The 15237-nt window shown below is 38.7% G+C and overlaps 2 protein-coding genes across 2 annotated transcripts; both read right to left on the minus strand.

Annotated features, from left to right (window-relative positions):
* Positions 1-2206: 2206 nt before the first annotated feature.
* On the minus strand, positions 2207-4223 carry LOC149118676 (uncharacterized). Its single transcript, XM_089270628.1, has one exon. The coding sequence runs from the start codon at positions 4040-4042 to the stop codon at positions 2432-2434; it is 1611 nt and encodes a 536-aa protein (XP_089126754.1). The 5' UTR covers positions 4043-4223; the 3' UTR covers positions 2207-2431.
* Positions 4224-4877: 654 nt separating this feature from the next.
* On the minus strand, positions 4878-15086 carry LOC110040994 (meiosis 1 arrest protein-like). The gene is made up of 15 exons (XM_089270736.1): positions 14826-15086; positions 13223-13380; positions 12609-12717; positions 11480-11547; positions 10992-11105; positions 10517-10583; positions 10189-10263; positions 9775-9882; positions 9417-9517; positions 8860-8991; positions 8251-8262; positions 7067-7168; positions 6725-6952; positions 6504-6629; positions 4878-5702 (listed from the first exon to the last, which is right to left on the minus strand). Exons 1-15 carry the CDS (start codon positions 14878-14880, stop codon positions 5439-5441), a joined length of 1719 nt encoding a protein of 572 aa, XP_089126862.1. The 5' UTR covers positions 14881-15086; the 3' UTR covers positions 4878-5438.
* Positions 15087-15237: the final 151 nt, after the last annotated feature.

Consider the following 15237-nt stretch of genomic DNA (forward strand, 5'->3'; position numbering starts at 1 on the left):
TTAGAGTTTGTGCAGCTACCAATCTTTTACAGATAATGTCTCGGATTGCTAAAAATTAAGCAGCAGAGGTTTTTTTCAAAGAATTTTAAAAAAATTGTCTCTTAAGTAGATTAGAGTCAGCATCTTAAGTTTTTTGGCGTTTTCTGTAGATATTGCTGACCGGAGAATTTGTTGTTGTCAATCATGACAGAACCTTCACTGTCATGACATGCGCATATGACTGAAGTAGTCACTGAATTTTATTAGGTGCCCAGAACGGACCCTTAAAGATTCTGCCAATCCACCCATTCAATTCTTCTGCCATAACAGATGAAGGACGCAAATTTATGACAAAAATTGGTTCAAAACGGCTAAAAGTCAAACTTGACATGCGAGAAAGAAAAAGTGGTTGGAAAGATTCTCCCTCCGATGTTGCAGTCGCCGATGTACATAGGTCTTTATTGGAAGGAGTGGGTAAAATCAATTCTTTCGATGAGTAGATCTTTTCAGAACTATTTTACTGCCCGTAATAACCTACATGTACGTGTACCGAGTATAGTATTTGACATGAGCTAGCACGAAAGAAAGGGTAACAGGAAACTGTTAGCCATATGAAAGAATTGAAGTTTCGCTCAGATTTTTTATTGATGAACTAAAATTAATAGTAAACAAAAGCAGGTGGCTAACGCAAATTAACAAAATAAACCAATTTATTTCTTCTTCCGTGTCCTTGTATGCAAGTGCACAGTCTTGGTAAATCTCTTCCCCGCCTTTCCATTCAGGGTTAAATGTTTAGTAACCAAAACAAATCATGTTCTGTCGTCTTCATATAACAACCATAAATCCACTGGCACCAATGATTGCTCTCAGGTGGTTGTAGTCTTTCCTGTAAATCGCACCAGTGACATCCATTTAACTCCCAAACAGAGAGTTCGACTTATGGGCAGCAGGTAAATAAATCACCACTGAATTTTTTTCTTTATTTCAGTCTTGGCGGAGTTCCTCTAACTGAGTTCTTTTTGCGAATTAAATTGTTCTCCGAAGCCAAAGAAGGTCCTTCTTAATCATAAAGAAAACCAGCTTCTGTATTCTTCTGATCTTTTGTGAGAACTTCATTCTGTCTGTGCCACACCAACCATAAGAGTAAGCAGCTTCAGTTATGTCTCCTTCAGTCCCGCTGTGGGTTGCTTGTCTTCAATTACCTTCTTCTTTCAGAAAGATAAGTTCACGGTGTTTTCCTTTGGTAACGCCACTCAGCACTCAGAGAAATGACGTTACAAGGATGGAGCCAAATTAGGCGTTGTTATTTCTGAACCAATTAGATTCCAAGATAAGCCTTGCATAAGGGACAAAAGAAAATTGTTATTTACGTCACTGACTTGAAAAATTGAATGACTTAGATGAAATATTCGCTGTTTCAAACATCACTGGGTGCGCGGAAAGGTGCTGACATAGCTAACAAGAAATCAAGCATTATGGCAAAGACTAAGGTTGCTAAAGGAGCTCAGTCAGGATATTTTGAGTTAATTTGGCCTCGTGCAAACCTTTAAATTGAGACTTGAAAACAGCAGTTTACTAAGATTGAAAAATGTCAAAGAGATAGTAATAAAGCATAAAGGAACAAGGATGGCTAAGGATGGAAAAGATTAACACGGATTACAAAAGAAGAACTTGAAAAATGTAGCCTAAACTTTCCAACATGGGCAAGCCGTGGCGTAGTTCCCTTAAGAACAGTTCAATAACACCGAAATGGTATCCATATAAATTACCGAAAATCTGTTTGTTATTATATGTTAATATTTTGCGTCTCAAAATGAATTCTCACTGGAGTTGAAATCCTTATCACAGTACCGATAATTCTGACTTACATATGTATATATATACTCTTGGTACAAGAACAGGCGCCGGCCGAAACGGCTGACTTTGAGTACTTTGCCATAATAAATTCAAAAAAAAAAACAACAACAACAACAACTCCATTCCCTGAAAAAGCGATCATGAAGTTTAAGCTGCCAAACATCGCTTACTTTCGTTTGATAAGAAATAATTGCGAAATAATTACACGAGAACTAACTTTATTTGAGGCATCCTGATCATCAATACCAAACTAACCTTAATCTTCAAGTGCTGGTCGGGGTTTAGGAGGGGGGGGGGGGGTGGGGTCATAAGCTATACGTTTTGTTTCTGTTTCAACTCCTCCTGCGTTTAGTTGTAGGTAGCTTCAATATTTCAATATTTCAATATTTATTTAAGCTCATTTGCAGACTTTCTCTATCACAGAAATCAGTATTACGGAACTCACATGGATTCGCATTTCCATGCATAAACTGTATTCTGATCTGGGCTTGGTTAACATGTGAATAAAGGGCTTATAAAGCCCAGCTGTTGTGGACAAGCGATATAAGTATATGCTAATTCTTTTATATTACTTCTTTCTTCATATGTTTTCCATTTACGGGTGACTAAACGGCATTTCACAGTGCTCTTTGAAGTCAGGGAAGCGCGCTTGGACAGCTATCAGCAGGCTTGTGCTCGACCAAACGACTATAGGAAGTGCGTTGATTACTGCCACTGTTAGGTGTCTCTTCCACTGTCTTCGCCACACTGCTGTAACAGCCCTGTTCTGATAGCGTGTCTCAATGGCTATAGATACGCTGGTAAAGAACCACTCAATCGCCAGTGGAACTGATGTGCTGATCGCAAATGACTGAAGTAACTGCAGTGGTGTCTTATCGTCCGTGTAAAAATGTTCATGCAAGTGCAAGAACCCGTTCACGGAGATAACAGCACTTGATTCAAACAACATGCTCAGTATAGCAATGTCCGCTGCAAGTCTCTCACGACGAGGAGTGCGAAAACGTCTCCAGGGAACTCGTCTCCTTTCATAAATTTGATAACTGACGTAATCTATCAAAACTAGCGCGCTTCTCTCGATGACCTCCGCAATCCCATGGATTATTCCGATTAAAGCGATTGCTTTTAAATTTTGAAGATCCACTTGTAGAAGCCTCAACATCACAGCTGACCCGTAATACAGCGGAACAAGCAGTACAAATGATGTTCCCGGATGACTAATTCTCCATAGGCCCTGGACAGAAAGGCGCGATACTCCTTTAAGAGCTACTGTGATTAGAGGGGCAAACACTGCGATATGGACTTTTCCTGCTTTGCTTTGTTTGGTGAACGCAGGATAAAGAAAATATGCTACCAGAATAGCCACGACTATACAAGAAATGTAGGGAACTATAATCAGCGACATTGTCTTAAATCTACTTGTTCTTGCCCCTGTCCAAAGACGTCTAGCGAGGACCAATGATTGTACAAAGTTACTTAACAGGAAAAGAATGTTTCCAGGGATCCTTTGCCATCGCGTTAACTCCGAATGAGAAATGCCAAAACCTTGAAGAGCTAGACGATATAGTGTGTCTAGGATGTAGAAAACGAAAGATATCAGAAAGATTTTTCGTTTTAATCCCAAAATCTGATGTGGTCGAAAGAAAAACAGCATATTAAGGAAAAACCATGTGTAAATGGGAATGCAGGATATGCTTTCAGAAATGGTTTTAGACCATTGAATCTTGATTGGTATCGATTGCTTTGGACGAGTTCGACATGTAAGCACGGCTTGATAATTGAGGTAGTAAAAAAGGATAGCCAAAATGCCGATGATGGCTGCACTTAACACGGAAATTAAAAACCCGAAACAGAGCGAGTACCAAACTGTTCGAGTTGAAGATGGTCTGAGTCTCTTCCAAGCCATTGATCTATCTTCTAGCACGTGTTCTGTATCTTCACTGCTCTCAATTGCGCAGGCATCCGTAAACCTTGCCTGGCCAAGATTAGTAAAGTACTCAGTGCTAGAGACTTCTCCGTCGCTGTACTCCTGACAAATAAGCTCATCAACAGGTTGACAGTACCATTCCATGCCCGAGTCTTGTAGAATATCGTAACCGCACATCTGCGGAATAATCTCGGCTTCGTTGGAATTAACGTGTTCCGCCACACTACGTGTAAAGCTGAAAATGAGGCCGCCACAAACTTCCACAAGAGTACTGCCAACCATTCTCGCTTATATCTGTTAAAATACCGTGTTCAGGGACGATCCACGAGCGACCTTCAGCACCGAGCTTCATGTAATAATGCACACGAAGCTTACAGAGATCGTAGTCTCACGGCTTAAATTTAGCTTTTCGACAAGTCAAGGTTTGTCTTTTAAGACAAAAAAAAATATGCCTTCAGCACTGGGTTTCATTGGGTTAATAGAGCAAACGAAACTAAGAGAGATCATGTTATCATGGCTCAAATTTAGTTTACAAAATCTGATCATATGACAGGTTTGGTTCTTACAGGTTGAACAGTTGTTTTGCAGCAAGCTATGTAAACACGGTTGTCGAAATAGAAAGTTATTTTCGTGACCCCCGAGGTTTTTTTTTTTCTAATAGGAACTAAATCATGAAAGCTGAATTTATGGATCACATCTCCAGCAAAGATGTAAGTCAGTTGATTTGTTACAAAGTTTCCAATATTTCTATGACTAAATGGAAGCAAGGAAAGAAAGTTTTAGATTGTTTTCCAAAAAATAAAACTTTTTAAATAATTTACTTCGTTTATTCAACCAATCACCGCCTGTTGCATCTTCATTTCCTGGTTTCTCGTGAGACTGAATGAAGGTTTTATCACATGTAACTTCTTAATTTTTTAAGTTGCAAACTTTCCAATGCTTCCCTTGTTTCTATGTAGTATTTTTGACAACAGTTAAAGCTTGAGAATGAAACTGAATTAGTTTCACAGCTATTTGAATTGCCTTCGAATACAGCCACCCCTCGGGTTTTGTCCATCACCTCTCCCAGAAAACAAAACAATCCCAACTTTAATTAAAATAGTGTTTCTTGGCGTAATATTGAAGTTGCAGTAGAGGTTAAGTAAAGGAAGAAGATGTATAGGGTTAAGTGGTTTTGAAATTGTTTGTACTCAAGCTTAAATTTCTCCGTTCATTTACCAATCAGATGCTTTCCTTGTTTCAATCGATTTTCTTTTAATTGAGTTTGGATCATCGCAACTTTCTTAAATTTTCAGATTCTCAAAGCTTGATAATTTTCCGTTTCGAAACCTGTCAGCTAATGTTACACAAAGTTGAATTTGCTGACAGCTATGCACACGTGTTTAATTAAAACTTGAAGTAATGTTTCAGTTTTCAGCTTCTCTTAAGCCTCTCTAATTTGCTGTTTGTTTTTCCACTTTCAATTATGTGATGATCTTTGGATATTTTTGCTATTTGCAAAACTATGAATGTAGCCTCAGGATAACTGTGTACTATTTCTTATGAATCACTCTTACAGGTTCTTTATTCCAAACTCTTTAAAGATCACAGAATCAGACTCCAGTTCCACTATGACGCCACTTCTGGAACTTTTGCATTCGTGAGACGGGGAATTGCTCATTAAAAACAGGTACTCTGACTACAAGTTATCAGGAAATGATGGTGGACTGCTGTTATAGAGACTTGCCGCAGAATTGGATCTGAAACGTTTAGACATGGAAAGCACGGTCCCAGCAGATCTAAACTCGTTTGTTAATTGCGGGGCTTGAGAAAGTGGATCTTTTGGAGCTGTAAATACCACTCGTCGCGCTTGAGCCCGCGGTGTTGCCCTTTTTGTTTGTTGATTGGTATCAGTGGTCACCGTTTGACAGCTGCTTGCTGCTTGCTTGGAAGCCTGGGATTTCTAGCAAATGTTAAAGTATTGCAATTAAAAGCTATCATACAAGGCTTTAAGAAACAGCGAATTTATAATCAGTCCAGCAAAAAGACGTTTTGATAGAGAAAAAAGGAGGGATGAAAGTTCCTTACGGTTTCTTTGGGGCTTGGATTCGGCCTGATGCCTTACTGATAAGTTGGGCGTTTAACTCTGGTATTTGTAGCATGAGATGGCATGAAGTAATGTTACTTTTCTTAATGGGAGGCAAGTCCATCGCCTCATTTATAGAGCGTTTTCACGTACGTGGCCAGCAGCCATGCAAAGTTATTGGAACAAAAGAAATTGTTTACATAAGATAAGAGTTCAACTCCTGCAGGATTGGTTTGGTTCACAAACATGGCCGCCGTTTCATTTTTTTTTTGTTTTGTTTTTTTTAGAAACAGCAGTATGGATGCCGTGACGTCGTGTGAAAACGTTCTATACTTACTTTATAGGATGGTCTGAATGCGAATATGATCATGCATGGTTCCGATCAGAGAAAATTATGCAGGCTTGAGGTCTTGGTGACAGAATTTATCTCCAAAATAGATCGAGTCCTTCTCAAGTTATTCTTAGATAACTCACGGTTTCGGAATTGCACAGAACAGGAGAGAAACATATTTTGCCTTACGAATCAGCCGTGACTATGGACGACCGTGTCTGTACATGTGTTTTTAGCTGATGGCAAATTTCAGAACACTGTTGGGCAAGAAGCGTTCCTTAGAAAGGTATCATTGCAAATAACTGAATTGTTTTCGGTGACATCAGTCTCTGGCCAGATTTACCAACCTGAGGTGCTTGAAAGCGCCTTTTCAGTGGTTTCGAAGCTGAATTGCTCTTTAGGGATTGAGAGATCAGACACTTGTATAGATCTGAATGAACCAGAAGTGGATTGTATGAATTGGAGAATTCGATCTGTGAAAAAAAGAAAAGAAAATGTCAACGTATTGTCTTTGGTGTCAAGGCTGCAGTTTACAGGTATTGAAAACTGCGAATAAATTTGGTATTACCTGGTCAAGGCACGAGGCTACAACCGACAGTGCGCTGTCGCTCGGTCCTGCCACTGGAGATTGAAAATCGCTAGGTAGCATCATTTCACTGACCGCGATAGACTTCAACAACAGAGAGTTATCAGATGGAAGGAGAAGGAAGTGTCCTTGAGGAGAAGCCCTCACAGCCTGCTGATGGCCATGTGAGACCACACTCTGACCACTGGTTCTCGCCAATAGCGACACACCCTTAATTAAATAAGAAAACAGCTAGTACAACTGAACTATCACACTTTCATAGTTATTTAGTTACTTTTTACCACTGCTGTGACAGTAGGAAATGTAGTGAAGTGTACATATTACCCGTTCTTTCAGCACTGAACAGAAAGCATAGAAGTGCTGCTGGTTGCTCTCCAGCTCTTCCCAATCCAGTTTCCAACACGATGTGGGTCGAACAATGTAAGGCTATGGAAAAGCAAAATAATCTTGAAAATGTTCTTAAATTTTATAACTTTGCGCTTTCGATCTAATTGCCTACTAATAAGCGCAGTATGCAGCTAATTATTTCTCTTTCATGTGGGACCTTAATGCTACTCTTTCTGGGCTGGCTTTGGAATGGCCTTTTTAAGCCGTTGCTTACCTCATAGTGAATGGCACAGCCAGTGAAAGCAAAATACACGGATAGACTACCCATACCACCCCAATCGAAGATGCAGGTATTTTTACGATAAAAGCCCTCCCGAATATATGTAAGAGGTCTTAATGAAGACTAACATTTGTCCATGATATTATTTTACAATAAATTTCTATTTACAAGGCTAAAAAAAGTTAAAAGTAAAAAAAAACACCGAACGTTTTCGACACTAGGTCATCTTCACGGTTAGGTGGGTAACCTGCAAACGTTTCTGAAGATGATCTAGTGTCGAAAACATTCGGTGTTTTTTCTTTTAACTTTTTTAGCCTTGTAAATAGAAAATTACAGTAAAATTTATTTCGATAGTAAATACAGTTGGACAGTATTGTATTTTATTTCATTGCAATAAATCAGCGACGTTAGCTTATCTGATCATTTTGATGACTGCGGATTTTTTTTTTTCTTAATTTTTTTATGTTTAGAGCGTTTTAACATAATTTTTTTTATACGCACATAACATTTTTCGGAACTTTTTTTCAACCTAAAAGTCCTGTTCTTTTAAGTATTAGCCCAACTAGTTTTGAAATGCAAAATTCCCTTCTGATAAGTAAGCCAACCCAAAAATGAACCAACCAAAAGAGGCCAAAACTAGTCCAACGCTTGTTATGGAAATTTTATAGTATAATGATGGTTGGTCGTGGGAAGGAGTATATTCTAAGAACTAAAATGTTCTGTACGGAAATATCAGCCACCTTACTGTCTTGATAAAATTTGAGAGACTGATTTTTCCGTTCATTTGTAAGGCATTTATCAGAACCAGCGCGCTTTCTTTGGATTGCCATCGGACTGATTTTGCGCTGTGGACACTTAAATTCGTTGACAGGTTACCCATTTTCTTAAGTGCTTAACTCACCATCCCAAAGAGCTGGACGTAGCAGTGCATAAGGTGTCAACCAATGCAGAATAAAAAAACAAAAATAGAACAACATGAGTTACAACTGAGGAAAAAATCTGATAGACTGATAAACACTGATGCATGGAGGTCACGCCAAATCAAATGTAGAATGTAGATGAATGATGATTAAGTGACAAATACTGCTGGTGTAGAAGGTACGATAATTTTTTCTCCGCTTTCCAATGTTTCTTTCTCGTTTTTTTCCTATTCATGTATTATGTTGTTACTTGACTCGAGAGAGGTTTTCAATTGAGTGTTGGAAAAACAATCACAAATTATAGACGATCCAACTGTTTAAAACTGAAAGCAAAGACCAAAGTAACTGTGAATTACTTTCGACTTGAACCTCTCTACTATTTCAATTAAAATCGAAGTGTTTTTAAAAAAATGAAAGAAAACGATTCACCTATATCATGACACCTTTCTTTCTACATCTGACATGTGAACTAGCGTGACTGTGGTCACATGTCACATGTGTTGCAACAACTACCTTCAAAGGTCTTCAAATAATTTTTGTCATTTCCGATGAATTATTCAAAGCGCATTATCAATGTATTATTCTCTTACTATTGACTCACAAACAGCCTCTGTGTTGACGAGCTTCACGGCTGTCAGGTTGTATACCGGGTAAGTCAGTATATTGGGCTTTGTTACTGCAATTCCTTTGCTCGTGAGATTGGCCGATTCTGAGCACACAGTCTATTGGTTAAATTAGAAAAACGTTGATTTTAAAAGGAATCACCCATAAAATGCACAAAATATGATCAAGATCGATTTAATTCAAACTCTTAGCAGCGCGACTGGCAATGATGGACAAAACTCTGTGGTATTTTGCTCTTGGTATCAGCCTTGTAACATTCGCAAAAACACAAACAAACAAAACGCAAAATCAAGCTTCGATTATTGGAGCTTCCGATGATGTAAATGCATCATCAGTCGCCCACTTTTTTTTTTCAATATAGTATTCTTTTATTTTGACTACTTAAGATCCTCGCTAAAGATGAAATCCACCTCCATGTTAACATTCGAAGAAACTCGGTGCTTCTCTGTACCAGTATTACACTCCAGGTTACATAGCTCCAAGTGAATTGGTATATATATATTGAAGACAGAGATTTACTTACAAAGCAAGATTGGTAAGGAAGGTGCAAAGGGTTCAGCAAACGTTCGTGGAGATCACACTTTAGAGTGAGACCCGTGTCCATATGGTCTTGACTATGATCGCCTATCAAGTTGATTAAAATAATTTATAATTAATGCTAGAATACATGCGATCATCAAAAAGTATATATGTAACAGCATATAAACCGAAACGATCTGTATTTTCCTTATCTACAGGACCCTTTTTGGGAGTTTTTCTCAGTCTGCTGCGTCATTAGGATCAATTATTATTAGTAAACTATATTTTTGCATTGGTTTTACCCAAACGAAACCCAATAGAATTTGTTACTGACAATTTCCATTACTTTCTACATATCTCACCTTCACTATCCTGGGTAAACGCACTGGGTAGAGTTATCCGTAAGTGTTCTTGATCTGTACTACCGTCAAGCAGCCAAGTTTTAAAAAAGTTTTGAAAACTGAAAACATCTGCAACAGGAACAGGAAAAAAAACAAGACTGACGCTGTGTATAACTGAGTACGACATTGAGACTGAGGACAGACGTCAAGTAAATTAATTTTATATTCATTTAGGATTAAAAAGCACAAATCCAGGGCATAGTAATGAGGATTAAACAAGTATTTGAGCACCCAGTCTAAGAGGTCTGGCTTTTACGTCATGTCAGGCCAGTTGGATAGGAACAATGAGCATGGGATGTAACCAGTGACATTTATAAAGAAACATTCTAAGAGCTGAAATTGACTTTTAACATCAGAACACTTTAACTTTTCTACCTTTGCCCAGTGAAACAACGTCAACCAGGCCACCATCCATCAATCCGTCTTCGTCAGTCCCTGGTGAACTGTCATCTTCTTCAAAAATGAACAGTAATGGTGACAGAGATAATTAAAGGCAGTGAAATGCTAATACCTTTCGGGTATTTTTTTTTACCGGTGCTTCGATTTCTCAATGCTGAACGTTGTGCTGTCTGTGCTTCTTGTATAAACCCAGAAATAAAGGCTGTCAGCCGATAAATCAAAAAACTAGAATTCGAAACAATAGAGACAAAAGGAAAAGATATTTCTCTAGCTAGTTTCTTTTCAACTGACTGCTTTTTCTCACCGGACCGGGTATCGTCATCTCCTCTGTTTACTTCTTCACAACTTTGCACATTGACCAGCTGGATTTTCTGAAGTCGAAAAGTAGTAAAATCCCAGATGACTTTAAAGGTTTCATTTCGCACGCATGGTTTTAATATTTTAGTACTTCATCTAAACAAGATAAATTAAATAGAAATAGTAACTGGAATGGTCTCAAAAGATATCTGTAAGTTCTTATTCTATTTCTACGCTAGCTCATGAGGGTAAAATAAGGTGAGTTGTGAAAGTTGTTAATGATAAGTTGAAATCAGATTTTATCTAACTGTCAGATAAATCTAATATTATTTCTTTTGGGTCGAAAAAGCCTACATATTTTTTCGATAATTTAGCCTGTTAACTCTGATCTTTCCATTGCATTTGGATAGGAATCATCTTTGCTGACTTGGGTAAATGAAGCTGCATGTAATCAATCGCACAAAAGATATCTATTCACTAACCTTTAGGTTGTCGAGTTCAATATTCTTGGAAAACTTTTCAATGTGTTTCGTGACAGAGGTGGCTGTTCTGCTGGTAAGAAATATTATTTCTAGTTGACAACTAGATGAGCTCATCTAAGAAATAAAAATTAAAAACAAATTTCAATAAATATTACGATATAAAAGACCCATTCTATGCCACTCTGATGCATGCACAGAAATTGCAAAGGAGTCATATCATGGGCTTGGTCAATATCGAGACAATGACGAAAAAACTGGATCTCGTTTTTCCAAGTTTGGTTATTAAAGAATAAGAAAAACTACCAATCAAAGTCAATCTACTAGTCTGAACAGCTTAGGTTTGATAATCAATCTAACTATAGCAATTCAGAAATACTTGCCGCCAAGGAGACTTGGTTCGTCGAAAATGGACTAAGGACAAAGTAGCTGTAATGCAAAGATAATGATTTGATTTGGGAAGGGTAATCATGGTAGCTGTAGTTTCTAACCTGCCTCAGACTTTGCGATTGTCTTTTGAACTGTGCTGCTGTTTCTTTAAGCGCTTGTAGAATAACATCTTCAAAGAAAATAAATATTGAACAGGTATTATTAAATGTGGTTTGTTAATTTTAATCTTGCCAATGAATGTACATGCGTAATCGAAAATCGTTTCTTTATATTTCTGATATAATTTACTGCTGTTAATTCAAGCTGCTATACTTTGACGAAACAATATTTATACCAATATTCTTTAAGAAGTGATCTTACAATATTGGTATCACACAAATGTCCAATCATTGGTGGACAAGTTGTGGTTATTTCCATGACTAACGTGTTACCATAGCAACATTAAAACTTCAATTTTTGTATAGGTGTTTATAACTCAAAAACGAGCTCCTTGACCTCCATTTTTTTACTATCAAGTTGTAATAGGCATGTTAAGATATACCTTTGCACGAAGTTTAAAAAACTGCATAGGTAAAAGGTTAAGTCTACATACGAACCAATGGCCCATCAGGCTGGAGCTTATCTCGGTTTCTGTAGCATGAAGTGACTAGGAGTATGTCTACTCCCCGTGGATGGGATGCTAGTCCATCGCAGGGTTACCCCCAGCATTAAGTTCTCCGGTACCCATTTATACACCTTGGTGGGGAGAGGCTCTGTGAGAGCAAAGTGTCTTGCCCAAGAGCACAAAGCAGAGTCCCCGGCCAAGGCTCGAACCTAGACCGCTCGATCCGGAGACGAGCGCACTAACCACGAGGCCACTGCGCCTCACTGCATGTAGGGGATATAAAGCCATCTTAAATTGACGAACAAATTTAACGTGCTCTTCCTAGTAGACCACGATATCCAAGATATTTTTTCACCCGAGTCTTCACAGTGATTGAAAATGCATACTAGGTGTGTCCACAGACCACCAAAGCGTCGTATAGGAGTGTGTATGGAGTTCTATGAAAGTTTGTAAGAATTTCAATTTTAAACGAAAACAATAGTATCTCAATTTTTACTTCAAACAACAATAATTGAAACCTGAAGCCAAAAGCCTGTGTCTGCTCGTTATATTGATCTGATACGCACCACACACATCATCTCCAAAGGGGTGCTTTGTCTAACTGACATCATTTTGAATATTCATACCTGGTGTACACGGATTAGCCGACTTTTCTTTAAAAAGTAACTTGAGTTCCTCAAAGGCAGTGTGGAGCCTTGGAAAGTTACCTCTGACATGTTGCAATCTAAACAGGTTCTGAAACGATTATGGTCACATTACTGCTTGTTTATATCGTGATTGAGACGTAATTGTAAAGATATTTAAAACATATGATGGTCTTTTTGGAAGTGATATGCATGATTCAAGATCTTCTGCAGGTAACTGAAATCAAGCAATCAGATCAATACTGCCCAAATCTCAACCAAATCCATGGTTTTTCGCTAGAGGGTTAACTATTTTAATGGTGAAAGGTTGAAGTCAACTTTAAGAGTTCAGTTGACCGGTCCCCCTCGACCTAGCCAGCTGCCACCACCTTTTTATGACAGCCAATTTCCTTTAAGTCCAAAATTCTGAGTCAGGGCATGTGGTTTTTTTTTAGAATCCCTGACGTCACTCAGTATCAAAAAGATGGCCGGCATTTTCGTTCCACTCATTTTTTCGGATTGGATAATAACTAACGAAACCTATTTCGCCTGCGTTTTTACCTCACTGTTGAAATAACATAATACAGTAAAACTATGCCAAAACATACTTAACTCACCTCTGGATGGTCTGTGAGTGCAAACAATCCAAAGAATGGTGTTCGGCAAGGTCCGCTCAGATGAGTCACAAGTGCAAAGAAATTCACCAAGGCATCATGAAGGTATTCACATGTATCAGCATCAAATGGAGGACTGTAGTCTACCAGTAAAACTCGAGCTAAAAGAACACATGTAAGACACTTTTCCAATAGCTTACAACTTATTTTGTCTTAGCACATACGAACGTGTAAAAGCAGTTTGGGATTAAGGTGGTGTTTCAGGGGGTTGAGGGAGAAAGGGAGGTATGAAGGGAGCAGGGGACTGATTGAAGCAAAATGGACCATTTTTGTGGTGGAAAAAGTTATCGGTTCTAAAAAAACTCTCGGGTTACGCCGGCGGGCAAATGAAACTCTTAGCTATTCATCAAATTAAAGTCGACTAAGGTAAATTAATCGCCGTAGCGAGTTTGTGAAGCTGATGTTTCTAGTGTTAGTCCTCCGTCAGAGCAAAGATTACAAATCACTTCGCAAGTAGTCCTCGGTTCTGTTTATTTTTCTCAGGGCTTGTTGTCTGTGCGGCACGTAAGCATGCGAAACCTTGTACAAGGACTTATTATATGGCAAGCTCCGCGAGCGGGCAAGATAAATCAAATCCTGCGCTGTGATTGGCTACCCGTGCGGGCAAGATGGGGCTATCTTGCCCGCTCGGGACTACCCGCCGTGTCCCGCAAGAAAAATTTCCCCGAAAGCCATATAATAAATCCTTTATTGACCAAGCTTGTTCGGTCAAGATGGCTGGATATTGGCCTCGTTCTTTTTTTGCGAGTTTATGGACCTCGACTCCGTCTCGGTCCATAAACTCGCAAAAAAAAGAACTTGGCCAATATCCAGCCATCTTGACCTCACACTTGGTCAATAACCCATATTTATTATATGGCTAGCTCCGTGAGCGGGCAAGATGAATCAAATCCTGCGCTGTGATTGGCTACCCGAGCGGGCAAGATGGAGCTATCTTGCCCGCTCGGAACTACCCGCCGTGTCCCGCAAGAAAAATTTCCCGAAAGCCATATAATAAATCCTTTATTGACCAACCTTGTTCGGCCAAGATGGCTGGATATTGGCCTCGTTCTTTTTTTGCGAGTTTATGGACCTCGACTCCGTCTCGGTCCATAAACACGCAAAAAAAGAACGTGGCCAATATCCAGCCATCTTGACCTCACACTTAGTCAATAACCCATACGTATTGCGAGAAGCGATGGCGATGCCTGTGCCGTTGTGGATTTTTTTCATTGTGAATCACTTTTGACCCTCGCTTGTGAACTTGCAAAACTGCCGATGGGACGAATCCCAGAGTTCTCCGACAGGACTACAATCAGAGACGATTCGCCGTGTTTGTTACACCTCATTTACCGATTATATTTATTGTTGTTGTAGTCGGTCAGTTGTTATTCGTAACATGCATGATAAGTGAATATGATTCAAACAAGCGTATCACGGGAAATTAATTTTGTATCCCAAAGAAAAAGGAAATAGTAAAATCAAATAAACTTACATTTTTATAAGTTTTTAAAAGTTTCGAAAACATATAAGCTTACCTTGTCAATATATATATTTTTTTCCTTACCTGGTTGTCTTAGAAATGCCGATCGGTTGGATTGCTTTTCTACTGTTTTTTCCATGTCGTCTTCCGAACTAAAATAGAACTGTGTTTTTTAGAAGAAATCTTATAAAAAAAAATATCAAGCTTATCCTGGATATACACGAAGTGCACGAAATGCGAAGGTTTTACTCGTCTAATTTTTTTTTTTTTTTTTTTTTTATCCACGGAAGAGAGTGGTTTTAAAGGACTTACCTGATTTTGCAAAGTTTCTGAACCTTTCTCGAGTTTCTCAAACGTTTGTCGTCAAGGGAAAACAAGTAAGTTTTTGAAAATCAAACAAGCTGAACCCTTCTGAAAGGTAAATGCTCAAGTCATAAAACGTCTTTGCAAGATTTTGGCGGGAAATTGAACGCCGGCCGCGCTCCAGATCAAAAGC

Source organism: Orbicella faveolata, unplaced genomic scaffold (assembly GCF_042242905.1).
Source record: "Orbicella faveolata isolate gen_17 unplaced genomic scaffold, um_ofav_v1 contig_1, whole genome shotgun sequence".
Taxonomy (NCBI): domain Eukaryota; kingdom Metazoa; phylum Cnidaria; class Anthozoa; order Scleractinia; family Merulinidae; genus Orbicella; species Orbicella faveolata.